The following is a 23,881-nucleotide window of genomic DNA, read 5'->3' as shown; positions in this document are numbered from 1 at the left end:
AAATCCACAGCACACAGATCTGTCAAGTCCTTCTGGTCTGCGTCTCTCCTGGAGCTGCTTCATTCAACTGAGATCTCCTTAAATCCGTGTGTCTGAACCCTTCTCGGTCCGACTAGCCATAAAAGATGCGAGCAAGAGTTCACACAGCCCAAGAGGGCTGGGCTGGCTGGTCATCAGCAGGGAAGCGACAGCGACTCTGTTTGCCGGGCGTTTTGATGTTATGGTTGTGCTCTGGACCCTGCAAGATGAAAGCCTGCCTCTCCTATAGCAAGAGATCCTATTCTGTGTCCATGAAAGAGCTGCCGTGTTTATTGGCCATAGGTCATCACTGGGGACGTTTTCTGAATTTCACTGCCAGCATCTCAAGCTTCACCTTTTGGATTTCTTCTGTGTCATCCTGTAGAACTTTGGTACAATTATCACTGCTACTGGGACTCTCCTGTCAAGCCCAAACGTCAGAGTCTGACTTATGAATTCTTAACCCAGAGAAACTGACTCAGGTGAAGATGGGTACCAGAAAGTATCTAGAGGGATAGGAACCGTCTCCACAGCAACGAGTCTTCTGGGACCCTGGAAGCCCAGCTTGATGGTCTTCCTGGGGGTTGTCTGATTTTCACTGATCAGAGGTGTAAGGACCTCTAGAATCGGGGGAAAGCACATTTGTAATTGTGGAAAGCCTGGATCACGTGGTCCTTTGATCCCAGCGACTATGCTGATTCCACTGGGATTGCACTGGGCAACCAGGTCCCAAGTTAACTGGGAACCAGCAGGAACATCATGGGAGGCATCTGATGAACAGCCTGGTGTGAGCACCCGTTCTGAGGGGCACAGGAAGGGCCCTGGCCTGGGTGTCAGGGGCCCTCTGCTTTCGTTTTAACCTTCAAAACCACCAGGGGGCGCCACTGTGCCGGCTGACAGGGTCCACGGACCATCCCCCGCTGTCCTGTGGGCAGTCTCCTATCATCCCCCCCCCCCCCCAGGATGAGGAATCAGGCAGGAGGGAACTCCATCCCTGAGGGCCCCAGGTGTAAGCACGGAGCCAGGATTCAGGGCTCACAGCGGGACCGAGGCTCCCGGGTGTTGGTCATGATGCAGAGATGGGCCTCAGCTCCACATCTGTCCCTACTGCAACCCACTCTGAAATGGAACCAGTGCTAGGAAACCAAGCTTTGGGTCAGGAACTATTGCCTATTTATACCCTCAAATTCATGCTGAAATCCTAACCCCCAGTGTGATGGTTAGTTGGTGGGGCTTTTGGGAAGTGAGTGATTAGGTCATGAGGGTGGGGCCCCCACGTATGGGATTAATGCCTTTAAAAGAGGCCCCAGAAAGCTCCCTCGCTCCTCCCACCTCACGAGGACACAGTGAGAATACAGCCGATTATGAACCAGGGAGAGCGTCCCACCTCAGGCAGCAAATCTGCCTCCCCTGCGACTTTAGGACATCCCAGCCTCTAGAACAGTGAGAAAGAGACCTCCGTTGTTTAAATCACCCAGTTTATGATATTTTGTTAAGAGCAGCCCAAAGACAGGGACTTGGAGGCCTAAATACTATCCCATTTCTTCTGTTTCTCAAAGCATACGTCTTGATATTTTGGGTTTCTTTGACAATGAGCAAGGAAAACAACTGATACACCACGCAGGCCTGTGGTTCCAGGGCCCCCAAAGAGAAAGGGAGGCAAAAGTAGAGAAGGCATACTTTATTGCGGTACAAATCAAGTCCGGGAGGGGACAGGACGCAGCAGCTCTCCCACGGAGAAAACCAGAGATGAGGTGTCCTGCCCTCTAAACCTCTACTTGGCTGGAGGAAAGGGTGTTTTCCAGAACACAGGCTGAAATTCTGGTTAGCAGAGACAGTGGACAGACACACCCCAAAAGACACAGAAGTGGGAGGTGCAGTCAAGTCCAGTTTTGCTACAAGGATCACTCTTGGCTTCAGAATGAAACAAGCACCTCCCAACACACGCAGGCATGCACGCGCACACACACACGACACGCACGCACACATGTACACACACACGAAAGCTCTGCAGGCAGCTCCTCCATGAAAGTCAGACCTGCCGTCTGGTTAGCTGGGCTGGGTCCACTGTGGCAACACAAACTACCCTGGAAACTGACTCAAAATTTCAGAAACAAAATTAAGGAAAAAGAAAATTTTGTATTTTCTTCCCATAAATGAAAAAGTTACAAAAACCCCACATTCTGACTCTAGCTGGTGGAAGACGGCATTCTCCCCGGAAGCATCTTTCTCAGCCCCCCACTGCCTGGTGCTCTGCCGCCCACACCTCTCCTCGAGTCCCCTGACTGGAGTGTCCCAGCCAACCTCAGGCGAGGCTGGAAACACTGCAGTGCCCAGCGGGCGGGTTGGTGCTGGTGCCACATCTGGCCCTTTCCACGGGGCCGCATGGAAAGGCAACAGCAACCAAAGGCAGTGGCTGTCCTGCCCCGGGGCCTCAGGGGAGGTTGCTGGGGAAGGGGGAGGAGGCTGGGTCTGAGAAGCAGGCTCCCGGCAGGGACCTGGGGACACCTGTCACAGGGCCTGGGGCAGAGCGTGGGAAGCAGCCAGCTGGGCCTGTTAACCGCTGGGCTCCCATGGGTGCTCCCAGGGAAGCTCGTTTCTGAGAAAGAACACCGCGTCACGCTCCCCAGATCCCTTTCACGAACGCCCTCTGGAAGCACAGCGCCCCAGGAAGCAAACTCTCCAGAATAAAGCCCTTAGCTGAGCTGAGACTAATCACCGAACAGACACAGACGGCAGTGAAGGGGGTGTGAGCGGGGGCCTAGCGCTCAGCCCCGGGGGCAGCACAGCTGGCCCTGCTCCTGACCAACCGGGGAGGGGTCCCGGGCCACCAGGGTGTGAGCAGGAGGAGTGGGGGCGGGGGGCGGGGGCACGGTGCAGAAGCAGCTCCGGGAACAGAGGCTGCGATCCGCCCATGAGCACCCACAGCAGGGCCTGCGGGCGCCTAGACGAGGCGGGTGACGGGGCAGCTGTCAGGCTCATCCAGGTACAAGGTGCTGAAGACGTCGTTGAAGAAGGTCGGGTGGAACCTGCAGGCCCGCTCACAGTCTGGGTTGAAGTTCACCTCTAGGAGCTGCGGCTGCATCACTCGCTTCCCTGATGCGCAAAAGCACGGGCATCTCACTCCCGGGAGGTGCGCTGGGGGGCCCGGCCTGAGGCCTGCTTGCCCAGGGGGAAGCCTGGAGCCACCTGCAGCCCCAGGAGCGACACGAGCCACCACATCCCGGGGACTCTGGAAGGAAGGTGCGCGGCCAGGGCTGCCGCTCCCCCTGCCCTTCACGTGGGGCCCCGCCCCTTGTGAGCTCTCTCCCGACACCACTGCCGCCCACTTGCCTTCCCCGCTCGTGCTCTGCCCTGCAGGCCGTGGCGCTGAAAGGTGGGCCTCCTCTGACCCAGATCTCAGGTTAATTCGAGGCAAGTGCTGACCGTGGCGAGGGAGCAGCGACGCCCTCCCTCTGTCCCCATGTGGGCTGGGTGGGGAGGGCTGAATGACCACCTTTGGGTAAGTGGGGAGGGCACTTTGGATTATGGGGCAGGGGAGCCCCCTCACCATCTGGACGGCTGTCCCACTTCAGCATGAGGTCAATGGCATACATGGCTCGGGATGAGGGGTAGTCGCAGAGGCCCAGCGGGGGCGGCCTGGCACATGCCACCTGGAACAGCTCCGTGAAGGCCTGGAAGATTTCAGCCTGGGGGCCGGGGGAGGCAGGGTCAGGGGCCCGCACGGCTGACACTGGGTCCAGCCCTTCAGGGCAGCCTCTTCATATGGGGTTCACAGCCCCTTCCTGAGCCCTGGTCCCCAAACGGACAAGTCATCTCCTCCGACATCCTTTGTGACTCCAGACCTGGCCACAGCCACCTGTGCCCCGCTCCCTCACTCCTGGCATCCACCTCCTGCAGAGCTGCCTGGGTCCCCTGCCCTGGAGCCCACGGCCCCTTCTGCACCGAGCCAGGCAGCGCAGATCCCGAAACGCTCCCTCCAGCAAGTGGCAGCCAGCTTGTGTCTCTAAGCACGTCCCTGTGTGCCCTCAGGTGTGCAATTCCTGGCACACACAGAGCCCTTTGCCGTCAGGCTGTCCCAAGGGTGTCCTGAATACCCCGCCAGGCCCCCTCCAAGGAACCCTCACAACACCCCACCCAGGCCAGAGGGGAGGAGGGGGTCTCAGCCCACACCGTCTCCCTCACCAGCCCTGGTGGGAAGAGCAGGACCATCCAGAGGAGGCAAAGGCCCCCCCCCCCCCCCCCCCCCCCCCCCCCCCGCCTGCCGCTGGTCCACGAGGCAAGCCCCGCCCCTCCAGCTCTGCCAGCACTCACCTGGACGCTCTTCCAGGGGAATTCTGGGTATTGCTTCTCAAACTCCGGGACGAACTCGTCGTAGTGCATCTGCAACAGACACAGGGTCCGTCGAGCTCTGCCCGGGGCCTCCTCTGGGCAGGGGCAGGGGAGGCCTGGCCTGCCCTGCTCTCACGTGGAGCCCTGATACTCGCCGGGGCCCCAGGTTGGCGCCAGCAGCCTCTCCAGCTCCACCCCCGCAGGGCACAAATGGGAGGCAGGACACGGGGTCTGGGCTCTGGACACATTCACTTCTCGGAGTCTCAGTGTCTCCATCTGTAAAACGGGACAACGCTTCCCGCCCAGCAAACCCGCTTGGCACGGTTGCTGTGAGGCTCCAGTGAGGCACTGAACACTGGGAGGCCTGGGCCAACGTGTCACCACGTCCCTCTCACGATGGTCACTGGACGCAGAGCTCGGACCCAAGTCTGCAGGGCCCAGGCCTGAGCTCACTGCCGGGCCCCGGCTCAAAGTGCCTGAGGACAGCAGGGGCTTCTCAGGCCAAGACGTCACCCAAAACACACCTGAGCAAGCTGGCCGTCAGCTCAGGTTTCTCCCAGAGAGGACCAGGACGGGCTCCCTATGGAAGCCCAACGTTCTCGCCCTGCTGGACACGCATCCCCACACGCGGGGGCTTCAGAGGAAATGTGACCCTCGGGACGACACCTGCTATGTAGAGGAAAGGCACTCAGGTCCTCAGAGACAACCTCAGCAACATCCCGGGACCCCGGCAAGGGCTCGGGCTCCTAGGGACCAGCTGTCAACACAGCCCAGGACAAGAGGAGGAAGGACCAGCAGCAGCCCTGCCGGCCGTGCACGTGGCCTGGCCACTTGGACGGCACAGCGCCCCCTAGAGAACTTCTCAGACATGGCACAGCGAGAGCTGGGGGCGGGGTGGGGTGGGGGCACATTTACTAACAAATCACCCCGGCGCCTCGGAAACACAATCCCCACATTCAGGAGTGGCTGCTTCGAGGGAGGCGGGACCAGAGGCCACCTGCAGGCCTTGTGTGGAGCCGGGCAGGAGAGTGCCTGTGCCCTACTTCCCGTCTGCCCCAAACAGCCATAACCGACCTGCTGGTCCAAGAGGACCTCGTGGGACACACGTCAGGGGGCCTATTTCTCCTTCCCTTCTGCCTCCGCCCAGAGCCAGCCTCTGCCTCTACCCAGGCTGTGCCTCCCCTACCTGTCCCAGGTGCACCACCGGCCAGCTGGGGGATCACGCCCTCACCTCGAAAGGAGCTGTGCTGACGCCTTTTGCTTGCGGTGCCCAGAGAGCACAGGGAAGACAGAGGGCCCAGGGTCCAGGCAGGGTCACAGGCCAGCAGAGCCGCCTGCCCTGGGGGCCGTGGGACACGAACCTGTGTGCCTCCCCACCCCTACCAGCGTCCTCATGCTCAGCGGGTGCCGAACAGAAGACGGCCTGCGCCTCCCGGCTGAGACCCTGCTCTGCTCAGACTTGCCAGGGGACCGGGAAGCCTCAGGGGCCCCCTCAAGCCAAGCAAGTGCCCCTCAGAGCTGCGGGGGCAGCTGTGGGAGGGGACGCAGGTACAAGAAGGCAGCTCCCCTGACCGTTAGGCAAGCTGCCGGAAGACAAGCTGACGGGTGTCGGGTCCCGTCTGGGCCAGCCTCCACGGGAACCCCTCCCCAGGCCGCGCCAGGCCCCTACCTGCTTTAGCACCAATTCTGGGTCGTAGTTCATGACAGTGAAATGCTTCTCGTAGTCATCCAGGTCGTTGAGTGCGAAGGGCCTGCAGGACAAGCGGACAGACGCTCAAGTGGGTCCCGGGCGTGCAGATGCTGAGCCCCCTGGCCAGGCGCCGGTTCCCCCGACAGTGGGGTAGCCCTACACTGCCCCTGCCCCCCCGGCCAGGGGTTAACCACGAAGACCCCCACTAGGCCGGTAAACATCGTCGTGGTCTGAGGGAGCAGGTGCCCGTTCCACAAGGTGGTGGTGACACAGGCAGTGTGAGAATTACTGCCATTTAACAGAAATGGGCTCAGCGGGGTCCCTGCCGGGTGCTTGGTGGTAAAGGAGCCCCCGTGCAGGCGTTCTCATTCCGAATAAACGAGGGGCCCTGCCGCCCAGCCCCCAGCCCCAGCCCAGTCTCCCCAGTTACCGGTTGGAGAACCGCAGCCAGAACACGTCATAGACGAACAACGTCAGGGGCTTCACCGACCGTAGGAGCAGGATGTAGCGGATGTCGAACTTGACCCTCCCCACATCTTCTCGAAGGAACAAGACGGGACTTTCAATGTATTTGGACACAACCTGAGGACACAGATGCAGGCTCACAGGTGGCTTGTCGCACCTGGGCCAGGACAGAGCACCCCGACCTCCCCAGCTGCGGCTCCCACTCGTGGGACCTCCAAGTGCTGTCACCGCATCTGGAGGAACAGTCACTCCTGAGCCCACCTCCCGTCCCGGTGCCACGAAGGGACCTGCTCCCTGCACTCCGCGTCTTCCTGTCTTTTCAAACCTGTGTCTTAGTTGCAACAAGTTCTTTATCTTCATCTTTAATTGAAGAAAAAGATACCACCAGTTTTTAGCTTTGAAAACGGGATTCAGATTCTCAGCCGTAAATCCACTGACTCCCCATCCCACCACTGGAAAACTTCACAAGGGTCATCGCAGTGGCGTTTTCTCTCGGGCCTCTGTCCAGGTGCAGAACCTTGTGCCCTTCAATTCCCCCACTGATGGGCCCCATGCCACCACAGCGCTTTCGTCCAGGGCCCTGCGGGGCTCCCTGGCCTGGCCACCTCCCTCCTGCCGGGTGGTCCTGTGAGGCGCGGTACGCACGCGGGGATGCAGGTCAGACACACCCAGAGAGGCTCCTTCCTCTCACCCGACTGTCACACAGCCCCTTCCCCCCACTGGCAAGGGCAGGGGAAGGAGTGGGGGTGGTGAGACTCCTGTGAGCTGAAGAACGCTGACACCGGGACCTACGCACAGAAGTCCTCGCAGAGCCCCCCTCCCGGAGCCCCAGGGCCCCACCTTGGGGGAGCTCTCGCGGTGCCGGATGATGCTGTGCAGGTTCTTGGTGATGTGGGTGTCCAGGCTGCGGGCCAGGTTCCAGGGCTTGCAGATCCAGTGGTTGTCCTCGCCCCTGGGAGCAGAGATGACTAGGCTGTGCCCTGGGCCCACCCTCCTGGGCACTGTGTCCCCAGTACTGTGGCAGCAGAGCAGGGGCTGAGGGAGGGGTCCCAGAGGAGACCTTAGGGGCTGGGCCTCGGCAGTGAGGAGCCGCCCTCCGGGAGGAAGGGCTGCCAAGCAGCAGTGCACCCAGAGCCTGCAGCTCCCGGAACCGTGGCCGTCGCACGGCAGGCGCTCAGCCAGGGGGCGGGCCAGGGGGGGTGGCGGGGACCACGGGAGTCTGATGGGCGTAGGGTCTCGGCCGCCGTGGCTCCGGGGGGCGGGCGGGGGTCCTCACCGCCTCTCCCGCTGCTGGAAGTAGCTGACGAACTGGGGCAGCTCGGTGCGCAGGTTGAAGGTGCGGGGCAGCCAGGCCGGGCCCTCGGGGCCGCCGGCCCGGCGCGCGACGGAGGCCAGGCAGTCTTTCACCGTCAGCAGGTTCTCGCAGGGGAACTGGTTCAGCAGCACGCTGGGCCTCTCCCGGCTCAGCCTTCTGCGGGGCCCAGGTAGGTGCCACTGGTCAGCGGGGGCGGGGGCCCCGGAAGGCGGTGGGGACTGGGCTGGGAGGCGCCTCACCTGTAGTCCTTTAAGTGCGAGAAGTGGTAGAGGATGTGGGCGTCCGCCTCGCTCTGGGTGAAGGTGAAGCGCGGGTGGCTGAGGTGGCCGAGGACCTGCTGGACGTCCGTGTAGACCCTGGGGGGGGGCGGGGTGGGCGGAGGTCGGCCGCCGCTTGTCTGCCCAGCGACGGGGCCACTCGGACCCTGGCGACCCCGGGTCCCCCACCTGTGAGATGGCACCACAGGGCCACCTCACGCTCCTCCCGAGGACGAACCAGGAGAACCCGAGTGTTTCGTCAGGCAGGGGCTCCCTCCTCCCACGTGGAGACGGGACGGGTCCACACGCTGGGACCTCTGCCCTCAGAGAAGGGAGCCGGCGCCCCGGGGGCCTGCAGGTGAGCGTGTGGCCGAGACACGCGCCTCCGATAAGGCCTCATTCCACACCGGCCCCGTGGGGAGGAGAGGACAGGGCCTGGGAGCCTGTCTGCCGGGGGTGGTGGATGCGGCCACACTGTGGAATTTCAAGGTGGGAGGGAGGCCTGGCCCTGGACGGCGGTCCAGGGAGGAAGAGAGGCGAGGAGCTGGCTGCTCGGGCGGGGCCGGCATGGGGCGCTTAGTCCATGGTTGGGGCGTGGAGCACAGCTGTGGGGAGGGGGCGAGGCTAAGGGGGCCTCCGTGCAGCCTCCGACCTGAGGGGGTGGAGGGATGCTAGCCGGTGAACTCAGGTAAGGGGAGGAGGGCCAGGCTGAGGGCCAGTGGGAGGAGACCCCAGAACCTGGGGGAAGGGGTCAGTGGAACATGGTGTCTGTTCCAGCTGGAGCAGGTGTGGGCAGCCAGAGGGAGGGCCTCCCCCTGGAAACAGAGGCCAACCTGCCCCTGGCTGACCCAGGACCTGCCGCCAAGCCAGCTGGACGCCTGGTGGGCGTCACCCAGGACCTCCACTTCCTCACCCGTAAAAAGGGAGCATCTGCTTCCACCCCAGGTCCAGCCTGGGCTTGCTGGCCTGTCCGGCCTTACGTTGAGCTGCCAGCCCACACCTGCAGACACCTGGGCGCGGCCCCCCTGGCAATCTGGGCGGCTCTCCTGGGTGCCCAGCACCGTCACTGTCGGCACTGGCTCCCTGCTTCCAGAGGCCGCGCGCACCCCAGCTCACCCTCGCTTCTCGGGCGCTCTCTCGGTGAGCCTGAGACCCCGCCCGTGGTGTTTCCGTCACTGCTGTGCTACCAGGGGGCAGAGGACTTACTGAGGCCGCCCTGTACCGAGCACCGTTCCAGGAGTTGTGGGGACTGTGAGGCGTGTGTGAGGAAAGGGACCGAGGCAAAGGCTCAGTACAGGCTGGGGGCAGGGTGGGCTACGCACTTGAAGACGTGGTCGCAGGGATACACCACCGGCTTGATGGCCAGTGGCAGCTTCTCCTTGTTTTCCTCCAAAATGGCCTAGAAGGAAAACACTGGAGGTAGAAACAGACCTTCAAAGAAAGGAGCACACGCCTCCCCATCCTGTACATCAGGGTTTTGGGATCCCAGGGGGCACACCTGGACCTCAGGTAGAGCCCTTCGCAGGCACCGCAGCACCCAGAGCCCTCTGACCACCCCCATCCCAGGACTCCGGGGCTCAAGACCCCTCAGGTGCCAGACAGCCCGTTCTGTGTCAAAAGAACAACGTACACATTGCTCTAAATGCTTCCTCCAAGTCACAAGCAGCCCAGAAGGTGCCCAGCCTGTCCTGGGAGGGGGCTACCTGGTCCTCGGGGAGCCCCCAAAAGCTGCTCTGAGCTTAAGCGGTGTGATGGTTTAAACCATGCCCATAGGGACTTCCCAGGTGGTCCCCCAGTGAAGACTCCGTGCTCCCAGTGCAGGGGGCCTGGGCTCGATCCCTGGTCAGGGAACTAGATCCCATATGCTGCAACCAAGAGCCCGCATGCTGCAACTGAAAAGATCCCACACGTGGCAATGTAGATCCCATGTGCTGCAATTAACACCCGGCGCAGCCAAATAAATAAAATAAAACACGTCCATAAACTCTTCTACATTCCTTTTGAAAGGCAGAGTTCATTCATCTCCCCTTGAGCGTGGGCTGGGCTGAACGAGTTGTTTATAACAAATAGAAAGAAGTGGAACAACAGTTTGCTACTTCACGAAAGGCCCTGCAGTCTCCTCCCCGCCTTCTCTCAGATCACCTCCTCCGAGAGAAGTCAGTCACCATGTCCCGAAGACACTCAAGCAGCCCCGCGGAGAAGCCCACGGCTGGGGAGGAGCTGAGGCCTCCTGCGCACAGCCGGCGCCACCTTGCCAGGCGTGAGTGTGCCACGTGGGGGCCCGTCCTCAGCCCCATCGAGCCTCAGACGTCAGCCTGACCGCGCTCACGAGACACCCTGGGCCAGAAGCACCCAGCTGGGCCGCTCTCCACCTCTCTACAGAAAGCGAGAGACAACAAATGTCTGCTGTCTTGAGCTGCTATGTTTTGGAATAAATTGTTACCTGGCGCTAGCTAACTAATACATGCAACCCCAGGGCGCAGGCCTGATCCAGATGGGTCAAATGGGGAGAAACAACCCGAACGCTTTAGAAAACCAGTGTCTGGACTCTCTTCTCTTCCTGGCCAGTGGAGGGCATCTTCCTCAACCCCCCACAAATGCTAATTTCAATTCACGTTCCTTTAACAACCTCAAGATCCGGAAGCCTTTGTTCCTAAGCCATTCTTAAACCGCCGCCCTTCGCATTCACTGACTTGTCAAGTGTTTAAGCACGTACTAGGTGCAGGCACTCTATAAGGCTCTGAAACACACCTCTGAATTGAGAAGGGTGATCCCTGAGTTTTTGACAGGATCAGTTCAATTACCACTGGCTTAGGTTAAATTCATAGGGAAAAGTGCCAACAGGGCCACTGTGTCAGCCCAGCCCTCCCAGTCAGCAGCATCACAGAACAGCTAACGCCACACGCGCTCCCCCCTCTAATGCGAATTAACTAGTTTACTCCTTTGCACAATCCTCTGGGGCATTCGGTGAGCATGTGATGTGCTGGTGGGAGCAGGGAAACTTCAACATGTGGGGCAAGGTCGGAGCCTCTGCCCACAAGTTACCAGGACCCCTTGGTTTTGGACTCCCGCCTTTCCACCAGCTGTGTGGCCTTTGGCAAGTTACTTAACCTCTCTGTGCCTCAGTTTCCTCATCCTCAGTAAAATGAAGATAAAATACGTCCAGATGTCCTAATGTAAGGATTATAGCAGAGCAATGCCCGTAAAGTGCTAAGCAGAGGCCTGTGCATCTCTTGGTTTCCAACTGGGACCAGCTGACGGGAAGCAGTGGCAGGAAGTCAGAGGGCAGGGCAGGAGGAGAGAGGGCCAGGGTGTTAATTCCTGCTCAGCCCTGCCTGGTTCTGTTCCCACAGGCTCTACTTGCTGCCCTACCCCAGGCTGCACCAACCCTGGGTCCCTAACCTGGCCGGCCTCACGGACTGGGCCCTGCACTAACTCACCACCAGCCAGGCACTTGTGAGTGGTCCCTGGTGGGACCCAGACCACGGACGGAAGCACTGCCGTCATCCCCAGCAAGGACACCGATGACGACCACTTGTTGGGGGCCTACTGTGAGCCAGAAGACATCCCATGCTGTGTCTGAACGTAGTGTCCTCACATCCCTGGTGAGGGAGGTGTCAGGAAATGGAGAAGCGGTACGGAGCTGGGATTCACAGTGGAGCCACAGAGCGCCCCCTGCCCCCACCCCCCAGCCCCTGAAAACAGGCAACAGCAGCCCTGACCTCCAGTCCCCCAGCTCTACCCAACCCTCGGGAAGGACGGCTCCCAGCATCGGGACCCCAGGGTCTGGGCCGCAGGCAGCTCACGTCTGCTCCCTGAGCTCTGAGCCCCTTGTTCCTCAGACACCCCCAGACTCTCCTCTCCCTCCCACGGCAGCCAGCTGGTGCTCAGCAGCATTTGGTGACCGGGTGAGGAAAGCTCCAGGAGCCACCGGGCAAACAGGCCCAGGGGGCGGGGCTGGAGGCCACACCTGGTAGTGCTCGTCGGCTGGCTCGGGCGTGGAGGAGCTGAGGTCCAGCAGGTCGGCGGGGGCCCAGGGCAGCAGCGCGCACCTCCGGACCAGAGGGTCGGCCTCTCCGTAGGCAAAGTCCCGGGTCACCTCCTCTGCACCAGGACATGCGGGCAGTCAGGGGGTGGCAGAAAAGCGCCGGCCCTTCCTCGGGGTGGGCGGGCTTTGACTTACCGCCCGTGTCCAGGTCCCTCAGGGGCCACAGCAGCGTGTAGGCCACCCGCTGGGGCATGTAGAAGAAGGGCGCGGTGGCGAAGCTGGGCACGTCCGCGTGCTGGATGCGCGAGCCGAACTCGTCCATGATGTACCACACCGGCACCTTCTCCTCGGCCGTCTGCGGGCAGAGCACACGCCACCCTCGCCCACTGCTCCGCCTCCCCGCCCCATCCCCGCCCCAAACACCTACCACCGGCCCGTCTATGCCCAACTCTCAGAGCCTGGAGCACCTACCACACATGCCTTCAGTCCCTTGAACCCGTGGCCTCCGGCCCTGCCCTGGCAGACAAGGACAACAGGCCAGCGGGCTGCCGTGTGATCACGTGTGTGGCAAAGGTGTACGGAAAGAGGGCACGTAGCCTAGTAGCTACAGGGATGGTTTGGTTCTGTGTGCAGGTGGAGGAGGGGGGAGACTTCTGAGTTCAGGGAAGGCTTCCTGGAGGAGGCAACAGCTAAGCTGAGATCAGGAGAAGCAACTTTTGCCTTTTCCCGGACTGAAGGTGGTGAGGGGCTGGAACGTAAGGGTGGGTCTGGGGAGGCCGGGGAGGGGGGTGGTGATGTAAGCCCAAGGACATGCTGAAGGGACTCAGCTCTACTCCCGAAAGCAGCAGGGTATCACTAAGGGCTTTTAGGAGGGTGACGGAACCAGAAGAGGCCAGGAGAGAGGCAGCCAGGTCACTGGGGTCCGTGAGCCCAAAGGCCGCATGGACACCTGGGTCCCCGGCACCGGCTGGCCCGAGGCAAAGAGTAACAGGTCCGTGACAGAGCCACGGGGAACCAGGGTAGTTTCCACTGGCCACAGAAGATGAGTCTGCTCACTTGCGGGGTAAAAGGACGCCTCCCGCTAGCCCTGACGGCACGGGGCAGCGAAGGCCTGTCTGCCTCCCCTGGGGCCCGGCTGCCCGCTCACCCCGTGGGCCAGCTGGTAGGTCTGGTTGAACTTCCACATCTCCTCCAGCACCAGGTCCACGGCCTCGGTGCTGGGCAGCTCGCCGTGGAACTCGATGCCCATCAGGTTGGCCATGCGGTGCAGCAGCCCGGGCACCTGCTGCAGCTGCTGGCGGGCGTGCGCCACGCGGCACGTCCAGGCGTGGTCGATAAGGAAGATGCTGCGGGCACAGGTTACAGGTGAGCGCGAGGCTACCAGGCAGGCAGGGCAAGAAGGGAGGGTGGAAAGAGGGCCAGCAGGCGGGATCCGCCTGAGGAGGAGGCCGGGACGCCGCACCAGGCCTGGGTGGGGATCCTGGCTCTGCCGACCACCCGCTACGCGGGCCTGGGACAGTGCCTCTCCCTTTTCCAGTTTCTAAAACAGGGCAACACGGTCCCTACCCCCTATCACCGGGCTGACGTGAGCACCAAATGAGACAAGACAGCATGCTGACCGTACACTGAATCCTCATGTATTCAGTGATCACTACGGCGATCACCGCGACAGTTAACTGTCCTCAACTGGATTTTGAACTGCTGGAGGGCAGGCCCACGCCCCCCAACCTTGCTACTTGCAGGCAGACACGCAAAGGAGCCCCACTCAGAGCTCACTCGTGCTTGCCCGGGACTTCTGGGCAATTCTTGGGAAGCACCAGGGATTTCTGCGGGAGAGGCTTCAAGTCCCCACGTGTACGGACACCTGCAGTCCACACAGTCCGGTCTCTCTACAGGAGCCCGGTGGGCCAGCTGCATGGCTCTCACACCAGCGTGGTGGAGGGTTGGGTGTCCCCACTGCAGGCCCAAGGACACGACTGCCCCCAGCCCACAGGCCAGGCTGCCCGGACACCATCCAAGCCCTGCTGGACTCGGAGGCTCTGAGCGCACGGGGTTCTGCCTGCTGGGGAAGCAGCCCTGGCCTGGCGCCCTGCTAACATGGAGGCACAGCCACCACTCCGGTTCTTAGGTTAGGGGGCAAGCTCAGTAGTAGTTATTTTACTGCACTTACGTTATTTTTTGTTTGCATATCCTGAAACAAATGATTTAGTCCCGCCCTCGTGCGTAGTTTATGACCGTGTGAGACACGGCCAGGCCTTCAAAGTGGAGCGTCTGGGGGTGACCTGGGCAGACGCACACAATGGCTGCTGGACATGGCGGGGGCGGGGGAGGATGGAGGCTGGGGCCTGACCATTGGGGCGGGGTGGAGCGGACTCACAGAGGTCTGGAGGGAAGAAAGGCCCAGGAGCAGGAAGGACGGCGGAGCCGGGCTCCAGCCCAGACGCCGGCCCCATCCCTCCCCAAACCTGCCTGGCGGTGTGCGTGGAGGGGGCAGAGGCCGGGAGCTGCTCGAGGTGGCCGCTGGGCCCGAGCCTCACGGCTGGCACAGGCGGCAGCAGAGCAGGCGCCCGCGCGGGTCCGCTGTACCGAACTTAACGAGAAAGGGGAGCCTGCAAGTTTCTGAGTCGGAGGGCACGGGGGTGGAGGAGCTTGGCTGCTGTCATGACCCGTGGGGGCCCTCCCACCCCACCAGGGGCTGGTGAAGGAGCCAGACTTCCTGGAGGAGCTACGGTCACAGGGGCCCGGAAACCCCCAGAGGCCAGCAAGTTTCTCGCTCAGGGTTCCGGCAACGTCGGGCCGAGGGGCCTGTGGGCCTCTCCTGGCGGAGGGCAGCCCCTCTTGGCCCCTGGGAGGCAGGAAGCCTGGGGGCTAGGATCGACTCTGGCCTTTCTACCCTGTGGCCTCGTGCCAGGCCCAGGCCCACTCCCAGCCTCGGCGCCCTCACGCGAGGAATCAATCAGGCCATACTCCTCACAAGCCGGGGTGTAAAGCGCAGGGCTCCACCCAGAGACTGAGATTCAGCAGGACCGGGGCGAGGCCCGGGGTCCCTGGAAAAGCCCGGGCTCATGAGTCCAGGCTGCCCTGGGGTCAACACCCACGACCTTAACCAGCTGTGTGACCCTAGGCAAGTCCTTCCCCATTGTTTCCTCACCAGCAAAACGGGAACTTGTCACACCTCCGTGGAGGGGCCGCTGCTCTCAGGACAGCATGAAACACGACTAACGCAGGAGTGTCGCCAGTGTCGGGGCTGAAGGGACCTTGTCTCAGGGCTAAGAGGCCAGCGCCTGGCATCCAGGAGCACGTGTGCTCGCAATGACAGCTCCTCCCTAGCGGCCACGGCCTTGGTGACACCTTTGTAAAAGGGAGCCCGGCCCTGATGGCCACGGTGCGGGTGAAAGGCGTCGGCCTACGGCTCCTACCTGTTGGGGTCAGCCGCCTGGAGCCCATTCTCATTGGTCACGATGACCTTGTAGCAGAGCTGGCCGCCTGGGTTGGGCTTCTTCCGCGCTTCCCGGGCCGCCTCGTCCTCACTCTCCTCCTCCTCCACTTCCTGCACCTGCATTATGCCGAACATCTCCCCAGCGTCGAAAACCTGGGGCCACGGGAGGGGGTGTTGGCAGGAGACCCCATTCCTGACCCGTTCCTTCCGCCACAGCCCGGCCTCGAGGACAAACTGAACCCCTAGGAGAAGCAGGACCTCTTTACTGCCCAGCTACCCATTTTACAGGTGGGGAGATGGGTTCCTAATCAGTGAGAATGAGGCCCTAACCTCCCCCACTATCGCTGGCGCTATCATCCAAGGCCCCTCAGCCCGTGGGACCCAAGCTTGGAGGTGGGACTGCATGCATGTGTCCCATGATATCTAGTCTGGCCTCTTGCATTACAGGGAAAATGCGGCTCAAAGGGCAGAGCGGGTGGCTCCGGTCACGCTGGAAATGACTGGAAGAGTGAGGATCCTGGTGGCTAGGGACTGCACCCCAACTTTGTTCTCACCAGCACCACCAACCCAACACCAGGGCAGGGGAGGTGACCCAGAAGGAAACAGGGGCCCAAGAGCCTCCTGCCACCACCACGCCAGCCCAGGTCTGCACAAACCGTGGCTTGGGTCTAGTCTCCTGAGGTCCTGGGCCAGGATGGGACAGAAGGTAAGGGCCTTGGTCCTTGAGTTTCCCTGGCAAAGGGCAACTGCCAACCACATGCAGCTGGTGAAGGTGACAAGCCAGTCGGTCCCCACACAGCCACACACATGTACCTGGCGTCTGCCACAAGTCGGCGAGGGGCCTTAGGGCAGATTCTGCAGCCAGGCTACGTGACCTTGAACAAGACACTGAACTACCCCGTGCCTCAGTTTCCCCATCCATACAATGGGAATACGAAAACCTACCTGAGGGGCTTGTTGGGAGGATTAAATGATTAACACACGTGAAGAGCTTAGAAGAAGCTAAGCTTGGCAAACCCTCTGTAAGCACTTGCTACCATCACGACACTTTTGAGACTAGTCTCTCACCTGGGAAGGGGGCATCAGCCACCTTCCAGCAGAGCTGAGAGCGATACATCAATCAAACAGTACACAGAGAGTCCGTGGCATAGAGCAGGGACTCAGCGAAGGCCAGCTGCCCCTAAAACCTTTCTCATGACTCTATTAAAAACAGAAGAGAAACTCATCCCAGTAGTTGGAAATCAGCCATCCATTCGGGCACAAGCAGCTGGGATGTGCTGGGCAGGACGGGCACTTGGGGGTGTGAGGATGAATCACTCATGACCTTGCCCCGAGTGGCAGAGGGGCCATCTGAGAGGACCAGGTAAGTGGTGCGGGGGCCTGGAGGGCCGGATAAGACTTTACGGGGAAGCCGTCACCTGAGGTGAGCGGTGAAGGAAGGGGAAGATTTAAACGTGTGGCCATGCCGTGGTGGTGCAAGGACTCCAGGCAGAGAAGCTGGGGTGGGAAGGGCTGTGGAGCCGACCGGGGCCATCCGCAGGGGAGCTCGGGCACTTTTTGGGATGGCGCCTTTAACCCCCCCACCCCCGATCCCAGGGTGAAGCCACTACCTTCCCTCCAGTTTGGAGATGAGAAGAGAGCAGCTCAGAGGCTGGGACTCACACCTTGGGCTTCCACCCAGAACCCCGTATCCCAGCCCTCTACCCCCAAACCTGACAGGAGGGAGGGGACAGTACAGGGCGTGGCTTCTCCCAGCTGTGAAATGGGGGTGACCACCATCCCCTCACAGAGGGACTGGAGGAGGCCCTAACGAGGTAAGGAAGGGCAATGGTTTTGCAGCTGGGAAGTTCCTGCAGACAGAAAAGAGCTGAAATTTACTGTAAAACACTCCCCATCCTTTCCAAGGCACCGGGGTCCCCGGCTCGCGGGGGGCTGGAGGGGCCCCATTCCTGGGTCAGCAGGTGCCTGTGGACCTCCCCCACACCTGGGCGCACAGCAGCAGGCTTGGCAGAACAATGGCTGCAGGTTTGGGTCTGGCAGTGGTGACTCACAGCTCTGCCCATAACCCGTAACGGCAAGGGAGGGTCACGGAAAAGTACTAGCTGTCCCTCAGCAGAGCGACAGTGGCCAGGCGGCCTGCAGATCTTGCAGCCAGGATGGAGGGGACATTACACTCTGGTGACTATGAGTTGGGTACACCTCTCCACCCAGTCCCCCACCAAGACTGTGGAAGTCGGAGCCATGTTTCCTGGTCTTCACTTTCCAGAGGGAGACATGGACTCAGACGGGCAAGTGACTTGCCCAGGTGAGTTCACTGCCCACAGAGGCTGGCAGGGCCGGAGCCAGGGTGTTTCCACCTCGTGCTCCTTTCACCCAGTACACGAAGACCTTTTTATCCTAACAAACCACTGGGGTCCCCTCCTGCCCAGCACAGGCCTGGGACTAGGGTAAGTGCTCAGGAAATGCTGGTGAACTGAGGGCAAGTCATAAGGAGGAAGAGAATTCACTGTTACAAAAGGTAGGTACCAATAACACTGCACCTTTTTTTATAGCAACTACTTGTGTTTTGGGCAGGAAGGTACTGGTCCAACCCTGATTTCAGCAGCCTTTTCCTGGCTCCAGGGTCCCACCTCGCCACCTGCACTGCTCAGTCTGTCTCGGTCCAGGAGGCAGTCCCTGCAGGAGCCTGGTTCCAGCTCATAAGGCCCCAACAGAGCGCCCGTGAACGTGCTCTGGCTTCAACACGTGGGCAAACCACCAAAACCCAAGGCCCACCCCTCAGCCGGGACCCTGCGGAGGCCCTTTGGAGACAACAGGCTAGAGCACAGGCCAGCAGAAAAGAGCCGACCCCACAAAAAGGGAGACCCTTGAAGCGTGTGAGCTCTTTTCATTTTTGTTTAGATTCTGTCTCCACCTCCCACAGCCTGTCTTCGTTGATATGCAAAATGAAGGTGACCCGGGGCTCAAATCAAATGAAGAAACACGAAAGAACTCTACGACCTAAACAGTTAAAGCCACACAAACTCACTGGACGTCTGTTTTCCCTGAGGCAGGTAGTGGCTGAAAGCAGGCTTCTAGTTCTGAAGTCTGACAGACCTTGGGAGTGTCACTTCCTCTTCCTGAGCCTCAGTTTTCTTCACTGTATAAAGTGTGGGTGATGAATCTTACCACCCCCCGCCCCAGGACTGCTCTCGGCTCGGATGTGTGGAGGACGCAGCACAGAGCCTGGCACACAACGGGAGCCAAAGTTCGTTTCAGTTCCAGTTCTCGCCGCGGCCCTGGCCCAGCCCCAGATGCTGGCAGGACCAGGGACACAGGTACAGGCTCTGGCCGCCACTCCTAGGCCACAAACCGCCATGGAGTTAAAGTCTACCGCCATGGAGTTAAAGTCTAAGTCGGTCGTTAAGGCATTCGTGGCTCTTCATCCTCAAACCACCGGCCGTTTTCCCTGCATCGTCCGTTAACGCCGCCCCCCAACTCTCCGCTGCGCGTCTCACCGAAGCCCGCCCCGCCCCGGAACGCGCTCGCTCTCCTTCTCCCAGCCACGATCTCCCCCGGGCGCCCTCCCAACCTCCTCCGCACGCGTCCTCCAGGAGGCCCTCGGCCGCCCCACCCCAGCAGCTCTCGGCCAAGAGCCGGCCCGCAGACCACACCCTTCCTGGTAGAAGGGTCCAGAGCGACCCACCCCCGGCGCGCCCCGGGCTCGCGCTGACCAGGACTGGAGGATGCGCGCCTCGAGGACCCGCATCCCAGCTTCCCTGGCACCTCTCAAAGGGAGCCCGGGGCGCTCCGGGCGCGCCCTGCACCCCGGTTCTCCCCGCCCGGCGCGTCGCCCTCCTCGCGTCACCCCAGCCCGCACCTCGTGCTCCAGCTTGTGCAGGAGGCGGCCCCAGTACCGCTCGGGGACCCCCGACGCGCGGAGCGCCGGGCCGTGCAGCGCCGCGAACTTGGCCCGCGCGTCCTCCTCCGGGTCCGGGCCCAGCTCCGGGTCCGGCTCCAAGCTCGGCGCCGACTGCGGCGTCAGGACCCGGCTGCCGCGCTCCAGCCTCGCGTCGGCCTGCATGTCGCCTCCACCAGCGCCAGCGCCAAGTCCAGCGCCGCCGCAGCCCGCGGGCCCGGCCCTCTCGACTCTGCCCGCCCGCCCGCCAGCCCCGCCGCCCGCCCCGCCCTCCTCTGGGCTCCCCGCCCACCGCCGCCCGCAAGCCCGCCCACACGCCTGGCCTCCTGGCTCGCCGAAGGCAGCCGGGGCGCAAAGCTGGGGCGCGGGACCCGGGGAACGCAAAGGCAGGGCCTTCCAAAGGGTACGCGCGCGCCACTGCGCGTGCGTGAGCGCACGGGGGTGGTGCGTTTGTGGCCTGGGGCGGCCGGCGTGTGCGCACGCGCGCCTGGTCGGGGCGGTGTTTTCTCTTTCAGCCCGTGGCTACCCCGGGGGATGCCGGGAGTGAGGCCTTCCAGACTCCACGCGGTTGGAACCGGAAGGGATTCCAGGGAGTGCCCAGAAGGGGAAACCGAGACCCAGAGACACTGGTGTCCCGCACCGACCATCGGTGTCCCGCACCGACCACACTGACATCTTCCCAAGCGCAGAGTGCAGTTACAGAATTTCAAAAATCATTCTTTGATCGTCCTAGTTGTTCCAAGTTCTGTTGCTTCCGTAGGGGTGCGTTTCGTTATTTTCCCATTTGCAACTTCTCAGTAATTGTAATTTGCTGGAAAGCTCAAAGACTAAAGGGTTTTTTTTGTGCTTCAGTTGCTGAATATTTTCATTAAAACTTATTTATTTATTTATTTATGGCTGCATTGGGTCTTCGTTGCTGCACACGGGCTTTCTCTAGTTGTGGTGAGCTGGGGTTACTCTTCGTTGTGGTGCACAGGCTCTAGGCACTCGGGCTTCAGTAGTTGTGGCACACAGGCTCAGTAGTTGTGGCTCGCGGGCTCTAGAGTGCAGGCTCAGTAGTTGTGGCGCACGGGCTTAGTTGCTCCATGGCACGTGGGAGCTTCCCGGACCAGGGCTCAAACCCGTGTCACCCTGAATTGGCAGGCGGATTCTTAACCACTGCGCCACCAGGGAAGTCCTTGATTAAACCTTTTAAGCTGAATTTGAACAAAATGCACCAATGTAGAGGACTCGGTCAGTGCGACTAGGACACTTACGTTGTTATGCAAAAGCTCAAACTTCCAAACTCTAGTTGATGATGATGAAATAAAATTCATATTTTATGGCGAGATAAGAAAAACATAAAACTTTTATCTGCTTGTTTGGTCCTCCTCCCTGCTCCCCCCCGCCCCCCCGCCGCGTTTTAATTTATTTTAAAATTGTTTTACTTTTTTTTTGCCCGCACCACATGGCATGTGGGGTCTTAGTTCCCTGACCAGGGACTGATCCCCCACCTGCTGGATTGGAAGCACGGGGTCTTAACCACTGGACCGGTCAGGGAAGTCCCTCTCCCTGCCCTTTAGTGTACATCCACATTTACCCGACCTCCTTGGGAGATAACCTTCTTTCTTAATCTCATCAAGGATCATTACTCCTTAGGAGATAACCTTCCTTTTTAATCTTAGAAGAGGCAGCCGTGACCCATGACCTACTACTTGTTTTGTACACGTAGATCTGGATTGTGTAAACTGTCATTTAACATATAGCCCTCTGTCTCAAAAACTTATATCCCTGTGCTTTGACCTCTAACAGGCAGGACAGTCCTTAGAGCTCTCTGAAAGACTTCCCTGGTAATAATCCTCAATTTGGCTCAAATAAAATTTTTCATTTCTTTCTTAGATCGACTGATTAATTTTTTTCATTGACATGGTGAAGAAACATGTTACAGGGAAAAACATGTTACCACCATGCTGAAGTGCTTTTTTTGTATTTAATGTCAGCTTTGTCACGAAAATTTTGCCGTTCAGTTACTCTAACTGTGAAAAAATATTTGTAAATTTTTGACAACTATGATTTCTAATTCAGTTTTACAGCTTGTTTGGATGTAATTATTAACCACATCCAATTCCAGGTGTATTTCTGCTTCATGGGGTTCTTTTTTTTTTTAAATGGCCGTGCAGCTCGGCACTCGGGATCTTAGTTCCCCCACCAGGGATTGAACCCAGGCCCTCAGCAGTGAAAGCACAGAGCCCTAACCACTGGACCGCCAGGGAATTCCTGAGGGGTTCTTAATTTAGTAAGAATGTTAGTCCCCCTATGCTGTGCCTGTTGAACTTTATGTGAGTATTATCACCGCAAGAAAAAAATGTCTTCGTTGTTCAACTTATATTAGCTGAGTAGCATTCACAATGATGTTAGTTTTGCACTTTGGAGAGAATGAACTTCCAAAACCTTAATTTTGATTCCATGAATCGGAAGCAAGAAATGGCGGCATCTAATGACTCTGATAACAATATGGCACCCACAGTGGAATAATTCCTCAGCCAGTGGAGCCAATACATTAACGGTGGAATGAGCACAAGAAAACTTGGAATTAGAAAAACGAGTGAAGCTAATGTATAAAAAGTCATTTGATCTAAGTGAAGAGTCATGATTTACAGAATGAAATGTCAACCCGCTTCTGCAGCTTCACACGTTAATTCATTTTGGGGCACAGCCTTCTTAAAATAATTACTAACTTTCGAAGTCAATGTGATACTTCTGAATGAGAATTGTGTCATCTGGTTTGGTTTTCAGTTAATATCTCTTTGGCCCCCGGGGTGAAATGTAAATGTCCACAGACATTCTGTCGAAGTTTCAATTTCATAATCGACTCTGAAAAATGGAAATATAAAACTTAATTTTAAATTAAATGTGGACTTTAAAAAAGTTTATTGCTCCTGAAAAGGTTTATTGCACAATAAGACAAGAAATACTAGTAAACAAAATATAAATAAAAAGCTGTGGATTTATACCGTACAAGAGGGCACAAAACCCTCTGAACAGCAAAAGTGTCCAGAGTTCTCTATTCAATCTGCAACAGGACCACTCAGCCTCTAACTCCTACATGTGACTCATGCACACAAACTCCGTAATTTCCTGGAGGCTTCATGCATCTTGTAGGCCACAGAACAGGCACAACTCAGGTGGTAGGTAGGCAGGGACAGCAGGACCTCACTGTGAATATTTAGTACATAATATTATATTATAACTAGGTAAGAATGACTGTGTACTTCACAGGCCTGATCACTAATAGCAACTATGTTATATTGTTTATCTTGCCTTATAGTCTGTGCCTATACAGATATATATCACGCTTATAATAATTATTTTGTTACGAGCAAATATATGTTGCACTGGCTGAAAACCTATCTGTTGTCTTAGCGTCTGCATCTTCCTCGCCCTCCGTATCAGTCTGTAGTTTACCCACTCCATGGGACAGTAAATCCAACTCAAACTGGCTTAAGGAAAAAGGGTATTTATTGGCTTCCACAGAGTTATGCACTGGATGATTGTGTTCTTCCGAAATTCATATGTTGATGCCCTAACCCCCAATGTGACTGAGTTTGTAAATAGGGCCTGTGAGGAGGTGATAAAAGTTAAATGAGGCCATAAGGGTGGGGTCCTAAACCAATAAGTCTGGTGTCCTTAAAAGGAGAGGAATAGATACCAGAGCATTCTCTCTCTTCACCTAGTGAGGACAGAGTGAGAAGGTGGCTATCTGCAAGCCAGGAAGAGAACTCTAACCTGCACCTTGATCTTGGACTTCCTAGTCTCCAGAAGATACATTTCTGTTGTTTAAGCTGCCCCGTCTGTGGTATTTTGTTATGGCAGCCAGAACTATCACATAACACATAACAAAGGAGTTCAGTGGACTTCAGGTTGAGCTTGATCAAGGGGCACAAACATCACCAGGATCTACGTTTTCTGTCCTTGTCTCAGCTCTGCTCTTCTATGCATTGGCTTCCCTCTCTGATAGGCTACCCTCTTGTGTGATGAAGTAGCTGCGATAGCTCCAGCCTACATCCTGCCAGGGATCCAGTCCCACTGGGGAAGGGAGCCTGAGTCTCACAGATTTTCTCTCACACTGGTCAGGTCATGTGAATGTCTCTGACCCATCCCTTTGACAGGGCAGGCCTGTTTCTCATTCTCCTCCCCAAATGCAAACCCAATCGAATCAGATCCCTACTTGAAATCTTTTGTGATTACCCAGTGCCCAGGAATAAAAACTCAGCCCTTCATGTGACCTCAAAAGTCCTGCATGGTCCAGCTCTGCTGACCTCTTTAGCCTCCTTTCAGCACACACTCTTCTCCTCAGTTTTGAGCCCCACCTTGCCGGCCTTCTTCAGCTTTAGGACTGCAATGCCTCACCATTGCCTCCAGGGTTTTCACGTGCTGTTCCTTTGGCCTGGGATCCCTTGCCCTCCTCCAACCTTGTTAATTCCAACTCATTCAGCAGGT

At 58.8% G+C, this 23,881-nt stretch overlaps 1 protein-coding gene across 6 annotated transcripts; it reads right to left on the bottom strand.

Annotated features, from left to right (window-relative positions):
- Positions 1–1,684: 1,684 nt before the first annotated feature.
- On the bottom strand, positions 1,685–19,630 carry TTLL12 (tubulin tyrosine ligase like 12). 6 transcript variants are annotated; one of them, XR_004351740.1, is made up of 15 exons: positions 19,364–19,627; positions 15,485–15,657; positions 13,213–13,411; positions 12,261–12,420; positions 12,048–12,181; positions 9,400–9,476; positions 8,060–8,176; positions 7,782–7,976; positions 7,346–7,457; positions 6,471–6,622; positions 6,020–6,101; positions 4,875–5,016; positions 4,333–4,401; positions 3,569–3,707; positions 1,685–3,114 (listed from the first exon to the last, which is right to left on the bottom strand). XR_004351740.1 is itself a non-coding variant. In XM_032645264.1 (14 exons), exons 1-14 carry the CDS (start codon positions 19,565–19,567, stop codon positions 2,963–2,965), a joined length of 1,965 nt encoding a protein of 654 aa, XP_032501155.1. In that variant the 5' UTR covers positions 19,568–19,630; the 3' UTR covers positions 1,685–2,962. The 6 variants fall into 6 exon arrangements, 2 of the variants coding, with proteins under 2 accessions (XP_032501155.1, XP_032501157.1); XM_032645264.1 differs by lacking the exon at positions 4,875–5,016 and having other exon boundaries at positions 19,364–19,630; XR_004351737.1 differs by lacking the exons at positions 1,685–3,114; positions 3,569–3,707 and adding an exon at positions 5,582–5,689 and having other exon boundaries at positions 4,875–5,019.
- Between the last annotated feature and the right edge of the window lie 4,251 nt (positions 19,631–23,881).

This window comes from Phocoena sinus, chromosome 10 (genome assembly GCF_008692025.1).
Source record: "Phocoena sinus isolate mPhoSin1 chromosome 10, mPhoSin1.pri, whole genome shotgun sequence".
Taxonomy (NCBI): Eukaryota; Metazoa; Chordata; class Mammalia; order Artiodactyla; family Phocoenidae; genus Phocoena; species Phocoena sinus.
The sequence above is the reverse complement of the archived record's forward strand: the minus strand, read 5'-3'. Positions and strand labels throughout refer to the sequence as shown.

Bases quoted from the DNA above. Each gene is read 5' to 3' on its own strand.
- TTLL12 (XM_032645264.1), bottom strand. From the start codon at position 19,567: ATGCAGGCCGACGCGAGGCTGGAGCGCGGCAGCCGGGTCCTGACGCCG. The intron at 15,658-19,363 runs GTGCGGGCTGGG...CCGTGGCCCCAG, and splicing joins TGCACAAGCTGGAGCACGAG to GTTTTCGACGCTGGGGAGAT. The intron at 7,977-8,059 runs GTGAGGCGCCTC...TGGGCCCCGCAG, and splicing joins TCGCACTTAAAGGACTACAG to AAGGCTGAGCCGGGAGAGGC.